Source organism: Typopeltis vanoorti, chromosome 24 (genome assembly GCF_054136105.1).
Source record: "Typopeltis vanoorti isolate ZY-2024b chromosome 24, IOZ_Tvanoo_1.0, whole genome shotgun sequence".
Lineage (NCBI taxonomy): Eukaryota > Metazoa > Arthropoda > Arachnida > Uropygi > Thelyphonidae > Typopeltis > Typopeltis vanoorti.
Genome location: NC_143572.1, coordinates 59,604,142 through 59,620,851, shown reverse-complemented (window position 1 = coordinate 59,620,851; position 16,710 = coordinate 59,604,142). Strand labels below are relative to the sequence as shown.

Below are 16,710 nucleotides of genomic sequence, written 5' to 3'. Positions count from 1 at the left end.
GAGGACACAGGTTACAGCAGTACATGTGGTAATCAATAGGACAATCACAGACATCCATATACCCATGGCAGGATTCGAACCTGCAGCCTCTTGTCTGGAGAGCACGTGAACTAACCACTCGGCCAACAATTCAGATGTGGCAATGCCTTATAAGGAGGAATATATGCTTCTCATCTCTGTTTGTTAGTGTGATTCACCAACCAAGTAATCCTATGAGCTATTCTGGCAGCCACTGCAATGTCTTCTGAACTTCATCTCCCTATCCACCAACACCCACCTCCAAATTTCTATCGTCATCAATTGCCTGGAGTACACTACACAGCATGTAATCCTTTCAAAACCAAAACATATACACTTTTCCCACTATTTAGTGCTCACACTTTCAGCAGATTTAAATTATCTTCAAGCTGTCCAAACATTACCTTGATAAACTATTATGCTACACAATTTTGGATCATAAGCAAACAATTGAATGTGTCTTTTAAAATTATGTCCTATATCATTTGTGCAAATTAAAAACAGGAGTTCAGCACAGAATCCTGTGAATGTACTATGAGTGACCTGGTATCTCCTGGATCTCCTAAATACTTCCAATTTATCACCCATCTTTGTATCCATATCACTAGCTTCATATCCACCCATTTGCACCAATTTGTGTAAGAGTTCTGTATGGATGCCTAGCAAATGCCTTTGCAAAGTCCAATGGCATGATTGTGTAGCCATTCCCTTTATCCAAATCAGGTGTATTATAAATTATAAAAAGTGATTTATAAAGAGTATGGCATGAATTGCTCATGTCATACTCTTCATAAATACATGCTCGCCACCCCATACATACTATCATATTCTTTGACTATTCTAATTTGTTTAACAAATCTATAAGTGGTCTACAATTCTCAGTTGTGAAGTCTCCTTCACAACTGAGACAGTAAATAGGCTGTTTATCTAAAGCAGAATCTTAAGATGAACAAGCCTAGTCAGAGCCAATGCCAAGTCTTTTGTGCATCCTCATAACAGACAGGCCAACATCCTCTCTAATCTAATGTTCACATTTGCTTTTAGATTATACAATATCCTAAATACTTCCAATTCATCAACCTCTACTCCCACATCAGCCAATCACATTTGTCACAGCAATATCTTCACTTGGATATGGATCACTGCAAAGTGGTCACTCATTTGCTCAACTATTTTGTCTGCTTTTGTCAACTTTCTACCATCAGCACTTGTTAAAGTTACCCTACCACACTCATTCTCCTTTCTATTTGCCACATTGTGAAAGAATTTTTTGGAATTTCCTTTGGCCTACTGAGCTAATTTATTTTCATAATCTAATTTTGTTTTCCTCATCATGCTATTCACCCTTTTGCCTGTATCTTATGTTTGTGAGCCTACTAATCACTTTTCTCTTTACATATATGCACTTCACAACATCCCCCCCCCTACAGCTCCAGTGTAATAATACTATTTGTTCATCTAATTTCTACCTGATTTATTCTATGAGTTTGGATACAGTCTGATATTCCTTCCTTTAGACACTCCATATCACTAGCTTCATATCACCTTGATCATCTACTATGCAGTGCTAATAACTTTTTCTTGCAGATTATTATGTCATGACACTGTTTCAAGTTACCCCCTAAGCTTGTCATAATCACCTGCACTATAGTCCCACACAATACCCCTTCTTAACTGAAAATTCCATGTTTAGTAACTCCCATGAGTGGTCATGACCACTCATGAGAAGAATGGTCCACATGATCATCTTAGTTATGGACAGATCCTTTCAAATCTGAAGTCCCTCAGTCACATGCTATAAGTAATTGTCTCTTTGTAGGTGAATAAATTCCATTTCTTTCTTCATGTGATATTTCTTCCTTCCAATCTATATCATCAGAGTTAAAGTCCTTCCATAATAACTACTTGACCTACACTAGTGTTAAGTTGTATATATTTTGTCGTACTGACTATCTCGCACCGAATTGTGTCAAGTGCCCTCTTTCCACATCTGCCTTCATAGTGACTTCCACCCTCTCTCTCTCTTTTTTTTTTTTTTTTTGCTGTAGTTTACCTGCTATCCTTCTTAAGCCCACAACTATCTTTACAGCATGTACATACTATCCCATTCAATTACCAAGAGACAAGATTCTGGATTTTTTTTTTTTTTTTTGTCATTTTCACACTCACTCATATCATGGGTTCCTTTATAAACACATGCATTTCCCCAACAGCTCTATTTCCTGTAATTGCACTTTCACACTCTCAGTGAATAATACTTTCTCAAGGCATTCCAAATCTATTTAGGTGCAATTCATTAGAAGCATATTAGTCCATAGGTATCTGCACCTTAAATCATTTGCAACTCTATAATACTGTGGCAGCAGACAAATCTCTACTCTCACACTCTTCTTTTTCACTTCTTCCTAACTCCTTTCATATCTTATTCTCATATAATGTTTTTTACTTTTAAGTCATTAGTACCTACCAAGATGATTCTTTCACCTTACTTGTCCGCATTCTGAAAACTTCACTAACATGTTCTTATTTCTTACCTTGTACTGATTGTTTCGTTCTCTTCTCAGTTTTACTAATTGCATGACATTTTTTGAATCACTTGATTTCACACTTCATCCCATGAAGGTCATCGAAAAGCACAATTTCTTTCATTAGGTCCTTTTTATTCCTGACCTTCCTTCGCTGCACTTTCATCAATCTTGCAAATCAGTAATATTTTCCTGCCTGATGTCAATATTTGCCACTACACTGTCACTTGTTTTACTCTCTCCACAGAACTGGAACTCACTCAAAAAATTCCCTATGTATCTGCACACCGGTTTCACTTTTCTTCCAAAAATCTTTCACCTTTCATAATGAATGCATTTTACACACACACTGAACAAAATTTCTCGTATTGAAGACATTTTACCATTATACCAACAGTTGTAACTTCATTTAATAACATAAGTCATTACTCTAAACAAACAATGTATACCCATGTCTTCAGTTTTTATATCACGTTTATGATCTCCCAATTCTAAACTTCCTTATTAGACTGAAAACCAATCTGCTGCTTTATTTATCAACGATATTTTCTTTTTCTTCCAAACTTTCCCCATGACTTATGTTTGGCTACATTTACAAATAACTTAATTTACCAACATGGTTCTCAATATAGGAAAGCACGATGGCTTACTTGCCAGGAACTTTTTATATAATTTCTTTTACTAGACGGCAGGTTATTTTTATATAATACATATTTAACTGGTAATTAGCGTACGGAATTAACAACGCATATAAAGGATATTAATTAAAGGCAACTTTAATATATATATTTAATATATAACAAGGCAAAATTAATCTGCTCAGATGACGATGCCCTAACCACTGAACTAAACCACATCCTCAACACTTTCTTAGCCAATGGCTATAACCCCCAAAAAATACTAAACTTGCCAGGAACTTTTTATATAATTTCTTTTACTAGACGGCAGGTTATTTTTATATAATACATATTTAACTGGTAATTAGCGTACGGAATTAACAACGCATATAAAGGATATTAATTAAAGGCAACTTTAATATATATATTTAATATATAACAAGGCAAAATTAATCTGCTCAGATGACGATGCCCTAACCACTGAACTAAACCACATCCTCAACACTTTCTTAGCCAATGGCTATAACCCCCAAAAAATACTAAACTTGCCAGGAACTTTTTATATAATTTCTTTTACTAGACGGCAGGTTATTTTTATATAATACATATTTAACTGGTAATTAGCGTATGGAATTAACAACGCATATAAAGGATATTAATTAAAGGCAACTTTAATATATATATTTAATATATAACAAGGCAAAATTAATCTGCTCAGATGACGATGCCCTAACCACTGAACTAAACCACATCCTCAACACTTTCTTAGCCAATGGCTATAACCCCCAAAAAATACTAAAACCAGTAAACCACAACCCCCCCCCCCCTCCACAATAAAGATTACCAAATCTATCACCATCCCCTACATCCAGGGCACCTCTGAGAAAATAACCAATATCCTCAAAAAATATGACCTGACTTCTTGTTATAGACCATATAAACAGTTGGCATCCCTTATCTGCTCTACCAAAGACCAACCACTTCCCCTAGCCCTACCTGGTGTATACCAGGTCCCTTGCAGCTGCAAATTGTCCTACTTTGGCCAAACAGGCAGGACAGCAAATATCAGGATTTCAGAACACAAAGACTACATCCGGTTTCACCAGTACAGCCACTCTGTGCTGGCAGACCATGCCACCCACCATACAATTCGTTGGAAGAAAACTAAAATAATACACTGCAGCAAGTTTAAGTACAAAAGATTATTCAAGGATTCATCAGCAGCTCTAAAAAACGTTCCAAACCTCAACAAATTTGGGTGCATGAAACTACCCAAATTTGGGAGACTTACATTATGAGAACTTCAGCCCAATGGCCAAGACAACCAAATTAGCCCACCAGAGGGTACCATTAGGACTTTAGGAACAATATTAGTTTCTTGCCTTCTTCCTCATTTGCTTTTGTTAGTGCTTGCGTGCACATAGCATATTTTTATGTTCCTGAAGATGGCAACGTGACGTTGACGAAATATTGAAGTTATTCGTTAAAGTTGCCTTTAATTAATATCCTTTATATGCATTGTTAATTCCGTAAGCTAATCACCAGTTATGCATGACCAACATATAAGCCTTGCTACTAGAAATACATATTTAGTTGTGGGCAAAGGCAGACATATTTTTCAAGATTAATTTGAAAGTAAACTGCTGACAGGAAGCTAATAATGATGAAAATTTAATTTTGTTGATATATCATAGTATCCAGTACACTCCTTTACAAACATATCAGAAATGATGTGAAATTTGTAAAAATGCGGGATATGTTAACAGTTGTTTTGATCAAGAGTGCATTTATATATCAACAATAACATCATTGCAGAAGTACATAAAGGGAACTGTGGAAATGATGGATTCCACTGAATATAGTCAAATCCTTTCCTTCCACAGGACCATTCTGTGTATCATTCTTTTACCAGAGATTCTACAAGAAAGTCAACGTGATAAGTTACCTGAAGTTTCTTCATAAGAAGTGCCAATTATAAAGAGGGCAAATATTCTATGGAACTAATTCTTAGGTCTTACAGCTTTTCTAAAATCCTTCTTCACGCATTAGATGTAGTATCTGTTGCGACCAAGACTTCATCTTCTTTAACAGTATCTTGTAATCTTTTTCTAGGTCTTCCTGTTCTCTTATTCTTTGGTTTCCAACTATAGTCTTGTTTTATTATTCTATCTCCACTTCTTCTTTCCATGTGTTCAATCCAATTTATTCTTTGGGTTGCTACCCAATTGTTTATTGCTTGCATTTCACATTGTTTTCTTATATCTGTATTTTTTATTTTATCTAATCTAGTTTTATTTATTAATTTTCTTAATATATTCACTTCACATGTGTCTTGTTTTCCTAGTGTCTGGTCTTGTTTCTGCATTATATGTCATAATAAGCCTGATTCTGCTTTATAAATTCTGGTTTTTGTCTCTACTCTAAGATGTTTATTTTTCCATATTGTTTTGTTCAAGCATCCTGATATTCTTGCAGCTTTTGCAACTTGTTCTCTGGCTTCTAGATGTGGCCTTCTTTCCCAGTTCAGTTGCATACCTAAATAGTTGTAATTCGTTATTTGTTCAATAATAGTACCTTCCAATTCTAATTTGCATCTTTGTGATTCTTGTGATATCATACATTTTGTTTTAGTTTTTGATATCTTCATATTATACAATTTTGCTGCTTTATTAAATGTATGTAGTAATATTTGTGAGTTTCATTTTCTGCAATTAATAATACATCATCTGCATAACATATAGTTATTATTCTATTGTTTATTTTCACTCCTGTATTTTGTATTTTATTAACTTTTTGTATTATTTCATCAAATTATTATACTGAATATTGTTGGACTTAAAGTCTCCTTGTCTAATGCCATTACTAATTTGTATCTCTTTACTTATTTTTCCTTGTTTGGAAAAAATTAATGCATTGGAAATGTGGTGTTGATAGAAAGATAGAAAAGATTAGCTATACAGAGAGAATATCAAATCAAGAAGTTTTAAGAAGAGTTGGGATGGAAAGAACACTGCTCAAGAATATTATGCAAAGAAAGACCAGATCTGCAGGACACCTTCTGAGAGGTTCTTCGGGACACCTGACAAGAACTATATTACAAGGGAAAGTTGAAGGGAAGAGAAGACGTGGAAGACCAACTAGAGAGTGGTTCAATGACATCATGCAATGGACTGGTTTAAGAATGACGGAGGCAATAGACAGAGAGAAATCTGTCTGTTACCTCCGTCATGCTCATCTGCTGCAACCCTCTTGCTAGAGGATGCTACCGAACGAAGTGTTTTTATTCTACAGCTTTATTTATCATATATTTCTTTAATTATTTGTATTATGTTTTCTGCTACTTTTCTTCTCTGCAATATTTCTATTACATCTAAAATCTATTACTATTTCTATATTTCTATTATATTCTAAAATCCATAAAACCAAATCCTGCTATAGCCTATTATTGACTGTATCAGCTGACTATTAAATCTGTAAACTATTAAGGTAATAGTTTACAGATGTAATAGTCAGCTTTAATGTATAATTATATTTATAGTTTCTCTATTTACAAGCATCCCACTTAACATCTGGTTTCTTTCTCAAGATTTCTCTGAAAGTACCACAAATCTCCTTCACTACAGACCCTCAAATTCTTTCATATGACAGAGCAAGTGTTAAACGTAAGTTGTAAAGGCAAGTTGAGGGTACTGAGATGAACTCTCCACTGTCTCTACCACTACCAAATTATTTCATGGAGAATCTCAAAAAACAGCTGTTTACCACCTGCAACCCACATCCTAATCTATGACTACACCACATTGATAATTTATTCACTATTTAGCAGTCATAAGCCAAACTGGACTAGTTTTTAATATGTTAAGCAATCATTATGCAAGGACTGAATTAACAATAGAAAAACTAATGTGACAATGTCTTTCTTTTCTAGACACCTTACAATTCTCTTAGTTACATATAGAGGAAACACACATATAATGACTATACAATCATTCAAAAAATCTGGGGTTGTAAAAATTTTACTTCATAGAAAGGGTGTATATTTCATCTATTCCCCAGTAATATCATTTCAAAAGAGAATGCAGCTTTATAAAAGACCATGACTCATAATAAGTATAATAGAATGTATCAATGATACTTATATTTTTCATTACTCACAATATTAGAGGTAAAAAAAAGATTAAGTTATGCCTTACATCCAAGGTGTCTATGAAAAAAATGGCAGCATTATCAAAAAATTTAATTTTCTGATAATTAAGTGTTATAAAATCTGTCAATACTCTTTTCATAAAAGATAAACTTCTCAGCCTCCATGGTCACATAGCTTTTCTTATTCCCCCCAAACTGATAAAGCTACAGAGAAAAAAATATCTGAACACACACACACATATAATGGTTCTTTCAAGTCTGCCAATTTAGGGCTTAATGAGCATATCATCTCTCTGCAAGTTACAGGATAGACTGCAAAACTCCTCCTCCTCCAAGTATGAATAATTATTCAAGAAGCATTGCAAAGTACTAAGAAACCATCAAAACCTCAACCAGGATTACTACTGAATTTATCCAAATTGTGAGAAGTGATCATAACTTGTTTAGTTTATTTTTTAATTAATCTTTAAAATTCAATCCTTTTTTTTAAAAAGGATTGAATTTTGAATGGAACAAAAAATACTTTGTTCCTCTGTATTCTCATGGCATCCAGCAGCAGTTAGATCGATTGTATGTTATCTGTCATGTCTGATTCAATTAGCTCTAACATAATAAACCTGAAGTTTGGAGCAACCTGCCAATTTTGTTCTGTTAACCATACCATCTTACAGACCATGTCCAGAATAACTAGACATTCCTTTCTGATATCAATTCTATGTTCACTCCCAAATTTCTTTACAACTCACAGATATGATCAACAGTCTTTCATTGATGGTTTTATTTCTAAGCCAGCTCTCCAATACGTTAAGAGTAGTACAAATAATTTAAACACTGTTTACATAATACTGCTGATAATTTCTTTCTTGTTCACACATAAATGGAACAAGAGAAATTGGCAATCAGTCAGGCTGGTTGACCAAGCAGACAGTGTACCTGCTCTCCAACCAACAGGTTATGGGGTGTGAATCCCATCTTGGGCATGGATGTTTGTAAAAGCCTACTCTAGACACGGATGCAAGCTCTGAGTTTATAGGGATTTGTCTTGTAAAAAAAAAAAAAATTATTCAACTGACTTTCCACTCTACCAATCTTATTTATTTCCATATTAACTTGCCATGTTCATTACAAATTTTGCCTATATAGCTAAAACAGTTGATATTTACTGTTCCCTTCCAAAATTTCACAGTTTTAGTCTTTTAATTTCTGATTTTCATGCTGGTATGTCAAACTGATTATTTAAATTGGCTAAAGATTATTGAAGACAGAATATTTAAGAGGTTAATGTCATTTGGAATAAAGAACTAATCTTAATATCCCCTATTTGAATTAATTTAAACCTCTTTCCTTAAAAAATATGGTCAATATAAATTAGAAAAGTGGAGATAGTGTTACCTCTGCTTTATACTCAAATTTAATATCATATCAACTCCCTGTACATCCTTCAGTATCATATGCTGATTTGCAACTTATGTATTGTTCTTAATAAGGTTCCATTTGCACCATATAGATTTAATGTTTTGAAAGTTTTCTCTTGTACCTGACCTTTAATATATATATATATATAAATAAAAAAAACTTGTAAAGAAACTGGTATTGAGCTCTGTTGAAATATCACAGTATTTATATTCCCATTTTCAAAATCATTCCTAATTCACTGAGGAGACATTACAGAAAATGATGACAATGATATAAAATTACAATTTCTGTTTACTCCTACCTTCTCATTCCTCCAAAAGCAGCAGCTTTTTTTCCTCCCCCACCTTTCTCCTATACAAATATATTGAAATTTTTTTGACCCAGTTGTTAACTGATTGTAGCTTTAAATTTGAAAACTCCTTAAAATTGTAAATACTCACCTTCTTCATCGTAGTTGCTCATATCATCAGCAATCATATTGCTGAAATCTAAAAGTAGATTCCAAGTGTCTTTTGGAATGGACCTCTTATGATGTTCCTAAAATACCAAAATATTATTGTTCATGTTTATCTCTCTCAGAATGGTATAAATATACATATATATATATACAAAATTAAGATTTGGTAGTTAAAGATGACATGCACTAATAATACATAGCAAGCAGGATTAACCATCCATAATTATTACCCAAATTATAAATTTAATTTATCATTTGGTAATAAAGTGACTCTTAATGGCCAAGTTTCTTGGCCATAACAGGTTGCTGAGTTTAATATATAAAACACCTGTTATGGTCAAGAAAATTGGCCAAATCTTTGCATTTAACAGCAAGGAAGGTGCTTAAAAAAAAAAGGAAGATGAAGATGAACAGAAAAAATTTAATGTAAATAACCTTAAGCTTCAGAAGTGAGAAACACCTAAAAAGCAAATGTGTTTCCTTCCACACACACACACACACATACAGGCAAATATAATAGATGACGCTTTTGTTTCTTGGTTTCAGCAATCATACTGCTGTGTTCTCAGCTTGCTGGCCTTTCATCACAAAGTAGACAGGAAAAAAAAAAAATTCTTTCTAGAAACCTTTTACAAAACAACTAAGATATTTTAACTAAATGTTCAAAATGTGATTGAGACTAAGAAGATGAAGGCACTGCTCTTGCTGGAGAGGAAAGAAGACATACTTTTCTGTCATTTCAAGTAAATATGAACTCTTCCTATCTGATTTCTGACTACAATATTAAATCTTATATGCATGCTTAAATGAAAGGAGTGAACTGAGAAGGAAGACCACAACTGTAAACGAGTCTATGCATAGGATGCACAGTCCGTGATGTATGAGGTGAATTTGACAATAAAAAAGCAATTATGATTGATGGCTTGAACTTGCATGAATTTGGAGTTAGCTGACTGGAGAAAATGTTGTTTAGTGAGTTTGGAAGTGCAAAGTTATGGAACTGCTATGGTCTAAGATGATCGAGATGATCTAAGAGAGATGGAAAAAAAAAAAAAAAAAAATTAATGTAGTTCTCTGGTATATTGAATGAAACAGTTAATACACTATGCAAGGGAATAATGCAATTTATGTATATCAAAAAGCACCTAAAACAAGGGTAAGGATTTTAGGCATTGTTAGTTTAACTTAAACAATAATTATATGCATTAGTGAGACTTGATTAATGGAGGATTATATAGGGATTGGATGCAAGGGATTCAGTATTTTCAAGAAAGATAGAGAGAAGAGTCTGGTAGAGAAGTAATACACTGATGATTAGCAGAACTGCAGCCAAAGTCATGAGTCAAGTAAAGAGGAGAAAAAGGAATTTTTGAAACTACAGTGGTATCTCGCTAATCTGAACTAATAAAAACCGTGCTTGTTCAGATTAGCAAATTTCCCCATAAGAGACAATAACTAGCGTTTAAGACAAAAATAATCAGATTCTAAATGGTACATCAATGATAGAAACTGATAGAAAAAAAGCTACTGTACTGTAATGTAAAACAAAAAATAATACAGTACACAAGTTTATTTTAGTAAAAAATTTAATTTCTTGTACCTGTACTGTTGAGAATTCTGATTTAATAAAATTGCATAGTTCAGTACGTAACTTAATTTGCATAAAAATATCACTTTCTTGTACACAACACAAAAAACGTTTCACAAAATAACACACAAAAAAAGGTTTTTATTTCTCACTGATTTTCTTTTGTTTCTTCGAAACTAAACCTTTTCAAATGCTTCTTCTCGGAGCTGCATTAGCAACAAAATTTTGTGGAATGGCATATCATTTGCTTAGCACATTCTGTACACATATTAAAACTGTCAGCTGCCTTTTCATGTTTTACTTTTTTTTTTCATCGAATTCTTCATCATTATCATCGTCTTCTAATTCATTAGAAGATGATGATGACGATGATTCTACATAATACATCATAAATATGTAGCGTCATATTTATAATTTCAGCATCTGCTTTGATTTCGATTTCACTTTCGGTTCTACCTGTAATCCATTCCGTAACATCTGTTTGTGAAATTTCATCATCTGGATTTATATTTTTAACCAAATTATGCACGTTTTGAATTTCCTCTTTTTGTGTATATTTGTGATTCATGCCGACAATACATCAAAATAGGCCTCCAGTATAACCGACGGTATGAAAAAAATACTGTACTGAAATAATAATAATAAAATAAATAGTAATAGTAAAAATAATAATTATTAAATAAAAATAATAGTACACAAAATAATAATACATAATAAATAACACTTTTTGTTCTTTCAAACAGCACTTCGGATTACTGGAGGGTTCGGACTAAAGAGGTTCGGATTAGCGAGATACCACTGTACTACTTTTGAGAAAAGGGAGAAAAAAAGCTATGAAAATAAGCAGGAACATGAAAAGCATGAGGTACATCCTGAATGGAGAACACATACACAGACAGAACAAGAAAAATATTTTGGTTATTTAGGTGCACAATTTGTTGCCAAATGGTGTGCCACTCTGCAAGGAGTGCCCTAGTGTTGTACCACCTTACCCCAGTCCTGAAGATACTTTCAGGTGCAAACTTTGTTTGCTCACACTTGGATAAAGGATTAAACTAAATTTATTATGCTCTAACCAAGTGAAAAATAAACTTTCAACATCTTTCTCTAAATCCAGAGTAATTTATTAAAAAAGGGTGGCATGCCATTTGGCAACTCCTATAGGTGGAGATGACCTGCTAATGCTTCTGCCTGGTATCTCCACTTGGGCCTGGCTCCCACTGAAGAGACCTCAATAAAGGTCGAAACTAGTCTGGGTTGTGGCCCTTCCCTTAATGCATAACATTAGACATATCTGCAAGGAGATGTGTTTTGCATTGTGGGAGATACTGAGATAGGAGTGTTGGCAGCTTGCTCCACCTTTGCAAGGAGTGCCCTGGTGTTGTACCACATTACCCCAGTCCTGAAGATACTTTCAGGTGCAAACTTGGTTTGCTCACACTTGGATAAAGGATTAAACTAAATTTATTATACTTCTTTCTTATGATTCCAAATGATAAAGAAGTCATCTGCATATCTGTACCAAGTTGTAGGTTTTGGGGTAATTTGAGATAAGATTTTATCTTCTAGGTCTTCTATGAATAAGTCAGCACAAGAAGGAGAAAGGAGGCTACCCATGGCTACCCACTTTGCCACTACCAACCATCTTATTGAGTGGAATAAGTCATATGCTCTATATAGAAGAGAACTACCATTCTAGAACCTTCAAGGAAGCTGCTATAGTCGCCCGTTCAACAGGAAACCTAAATAACAATCAAGGTCTAATTTTACCTGATATTTGGAAAACTTTAATTAGATCACTAAACACTAAAGAAATAAACTTTCAAAGATTATTGAAGAAAAAATAAAAGAGTTTGAGAACAAGAACCAAACCTTGGATATTCAGTGGCAAGCCTTGAAGAAAAACCCTAATTGATTCAGCCAGAGAGGCATGTGGTGAGGTTGCAGGCAAGGATAGAAAAATCAGGACTCCATGGTGGACACAGGAAGTTAACGAAGCAGTGAAGGAAAAGAAGAAATCATACTAAAAATTTCCTGGCATATGAGTCAGCTTTTGCTCTGAGAAAATACAGAGACAAATGTAAGAAAGCTAAACACTGTGCAAAACTAGCTAAACAAAAGTCATGGGAGGACTTTGGCAAGAACATAGAAAATAAATATCAAGAAGGTGGTAAGATATTCTGGAGGTTGTTGAAGAAGCTTAGAAATGGAGGAAAGAGTGCTGTAAAAGGAGTTAGAGATGATAAAGGTGACATAAAAACAGGAGAAAAAGATATCCTTGAAGTATGGAGTAATTAATTCGAAACACTGCTTGTTTCATTTAGCAATTTGAAATGTGGAAAGGCAGCAGGAGTAGATGATATTCGACCAGAAATGCTGAAGTATGGCGGTATACAAAGCTTGCAGTCGCTGCACTTCATAGTTCAGAAAGCCTGGACAAAGGGGTGAATTCCTGATGATTGGAGTAGAGCTCTAATAGTGCCCATATATAAAAAGGGAAATAAAACTGAATGTGAGAATTACAGAGATATTTCCCTACTGAGTGTTCCAGGCAAGATCTATGCAAGTATAGTTGAGAAACGGTTGAGAAGAATTGTGGAAGAAAAGCTTGAAGAACAAGCTGGATTCAGGCCAAATAGAGCCTGTCAGGATCAGATCCTCACTTTACGACAAATAGTCGAGAAAGCATGGGAATATAACAAAGATCTGTATTTAAGTTTTGTCGATCTGGAAAAGGCATATGACAAGATGTCAAGAGAGAAGCTATTCAAATACGCTACAGTTATATGGTGTCAATGGGCTATTATATCAAGCAATACCTAGTCTGTATTTGAGTTGTAAGTTGGCAGTTAGAATTGAAGGATGTACAGGAAGATGGTTTAATGTTAAATCTGGTGTGAGACAAGGATGTACATTATCTCCTCTGTTATTCATTATCTATATGGATCACATTATGAAGGAAAGCGGTATTAAACATGATATCAAAATTGGAGATGTTAATGTCAGCTCTTTGCTTTATGCGGACGATGTTATACTTCTAAATAAATCTGCTAAAAGTTTGCAAGATTCCCTGACTAAATTGAATAACTGTTGTAGTAGATATGGTATGAAGGTCAGCATTAAAAAGACAAAGACAATGAAAATAGGTAGAATCGCTGAAAATGTCAACTGTGTTGTGAACGGGGAACCTGTGGAACAAGTAAAACATTTCAGCTACTTAGGCACGATTTTAAGTGAAGGTGGTAAATAAAATATGGAAATAGACAACAGAATCAACAAAGCTAGTATGGTATGAAGTCAATTGAATAAATTCATATGGAATAAGAGAGAAATTAGTCGGAACACTAAATTAGCTGTATACAAGACAGTGTTCAAACCTGTTTTACCTGATTGATCTGAGAGCAGCATCAGAAGTAAAACACTTGACCAAAGACTAGAGACCGTATGAGAGTCCTAAGAAAGATTATAGGCATGAACAGATGGCATCAATGGCAATATCATATTAAAAACGAGGATATTAGGAAAGAACTTGACATTGTCGGCATCCAGGAGCGCGTTAGCAGAGCTAATCTCAGGTGGTATGGTCAGTTAAGCAGGATGGGTGAGGAAAGATTAGCAAAACAAGTGTTCTCTGCCAGGTTGGCAGGAAAATGACCCAAGATATAGGTGGATTGATACAGTACAAAGTGCCTTAGATGATAGAAATATAAGATCTGATAATGTTGGGGTCTTGACAAGTAACAGACTGATTTGGAGGAAAATTGTAGATAGGAAGTTAGTAATGATGTAAATTTTTCGTGTAGTACTCTCATATCCCGTACACCCCTTGAGGGTACATGCCAGGAATTTGATGATGATGACTTTCACGCCAATTACATTATGTCTCTCAACCAATAAATCATGTACCCACGACACGAGTATTGTCTCACACAAAGTACTAAATTTGTATGAATTAGAACTGTCAGTTAAAACCTGATCTGTTACCTTCATATCACTTACCAATTGTATCCCTGACGATGCCGATAGCAAAAATCGGTGAAACTAGTCGGATAATAAATATTACTCACATTCCTAAAAATGAGTTATAGTTTCTAATACAAGTAGTCAAGAAAAAAGTCAAACTTCTTTTGTTCATTTTTTTCTCTCCCATTCTGTTTAAGTGAACATACCATTATCTCTGCTAGCATATTCCTGAATGTTAACAATGTCAAGTTCTTTCCTAATATCATAGTTTTTAATATAATATTGCCACTGATGCCAACTGTTCATGCCCCTAATCTTTCTCAGGACTCTCATATCTTTGGTCACTAGTTCATGGTTCAATGTTTTATTTCTAACCCAGCCCTCAGATCCATAACTTAAAATTGGTTTGAACAGTGTCTTGTATACAGCTAATTTAGTGTTTTAACTAATTTCTCTCTTATTCCATAGAAATTTATTAATTGAATTTTTACTATACTGGCTTTGTTGATTCTGTTGTTTATTTCCATATTTAATTTACCATCTTCACGGTTAAGTAGCTGAAATGTTTTACTTGTTCTATAGACAGTTCATATTTTCAATTTCTGCCTATTTCCATTGTTTTTGTCTGGTTATTGTTGACCTTCATACCAAATCTATTACAACAGTTATTCAATTTAGTAAGTGAATCTTGCAGACTTGTACTGGATTTATTTAAAAGTATAGCATCATCTGCATAAAATAAAGTTGAGAAACATCTCCAATTTTGATATCAAGTTTAATACCACTTTCCTTCATAATGTGATCCATATAGATAATGAATAACAGAGGGGATAATGTACATCCTTGTTTAATACTAGATTTGATATTAAACCATCTTCCTGCACTTCCTTAGATTCTAACTGCTGACTTACAACTCAAATAAAAACGTAAGTATTGCTTAATATAATGCTCCATTGACATCATACAACTGTAGCATTTTGAATGGCTTTTCTCTTGGCACCGTGTCACATGCGTTCTGCAGGTCTACAAAACTTAAATAGAGATCTTTGTTATATTCACATAATTTCTCAACTATTTGTCATAAACTGAAAATCTGATCCTGACAGCACTTATCTGACCTGAATCTAGCTTGTTCTTCACCAAGCTTCCCTTTCACAATTCTTCTCAACCATTTCTCAATATACTTGCATAAATCTTACCAAGAGCACTCAGTAGGGAAATACCTCTGTAATTCTCACATTCAGTTTTATTTCCCTTTTTATATATGGGTACTATGAGAGCTCTACTCTAATCATCTGGAATTCATCCCTCTGTCCAGGCCTTCTGAACTAAGCAGTGCAGCTATTGTAAGACTTTTATACCTCTATAACTTGAGCATTTCTGGTCTAATACCATCTACTCCTGCTGCCTTTCTACATTTCAAGCTTCTGATGGCTTTTTCTACTCCAAGTATAGATATGTATTCCTGATTGCATGCCTGGTCAGTGTTTTTTTACCACTGTGCTGTCACTAATTGGTTCATTTAGTAATTTTTCGAAGTAATTACTCCATACATCAAGGATATCTTTTACTCCAGTTTTCATGTCATCTTTATTATCTCTAATTCCTTTTACAGAACTCTTTCCTCCATTTCTGACCTTTTTCAACAGTCTCCAGAATATCCTGCCACCTTCTTGATATTTATTTTCTATGTTCTTACCAAAGTCTTCCCATGACTTTTGTTTAGCTAGTTTTACATAGTGTTTAGCATTCTTACATTTGCATCTGTATTCTCTAAAAGTTGACTTAATCGCCAGGAACTTTCAATATGCTTTTTTCTTTTCCTTCACTGCCTGTTTGACTTCCTGTTTCCACCACGGAGTTCTGATTTTTCTATCCTTGCAGGCAATTTTACCACATGCCTCTCTGACTGAATCAATCAATGTTTTCTTCAAGGATTGCCACTGAATCTCTAAGGTTTGGTTCCTATTCTCAAACTCT

The 16,710-nt window shown here is 34.2% G+C and overlaps 1 protein-coding gene across 3 annotated transcripts in view; it reads right to left on the bottom strand.

Moving 5' to 3' along the window:
- The window catches only part of SCCRO (defective in cullin neddylation 1 domain containing SCCRO), a 126,072-nt gene that overhangs the window by 57,268 nt on the left and 52,094 nt on the right, over positions 1–16,710 (bottom strand). For all 3 annotated transcript variants that reach the window (XR_016550422.1, XR_016550421.1, XM_090413651.1), the window contains exon 6: positions 9,163–9,259. Coding sequence is in view for 1 of the 3 variants with exons in the window: in XM_090413651.1 (XP_090269777.1) it covers positions 9,163–9,259 (97 nt within the window). In the remaining 2 variants the exon portion in view is untranslated. The remainder of the gene's footprint in view (positions 1–9,162; positions 9,260–16,710) is intronic.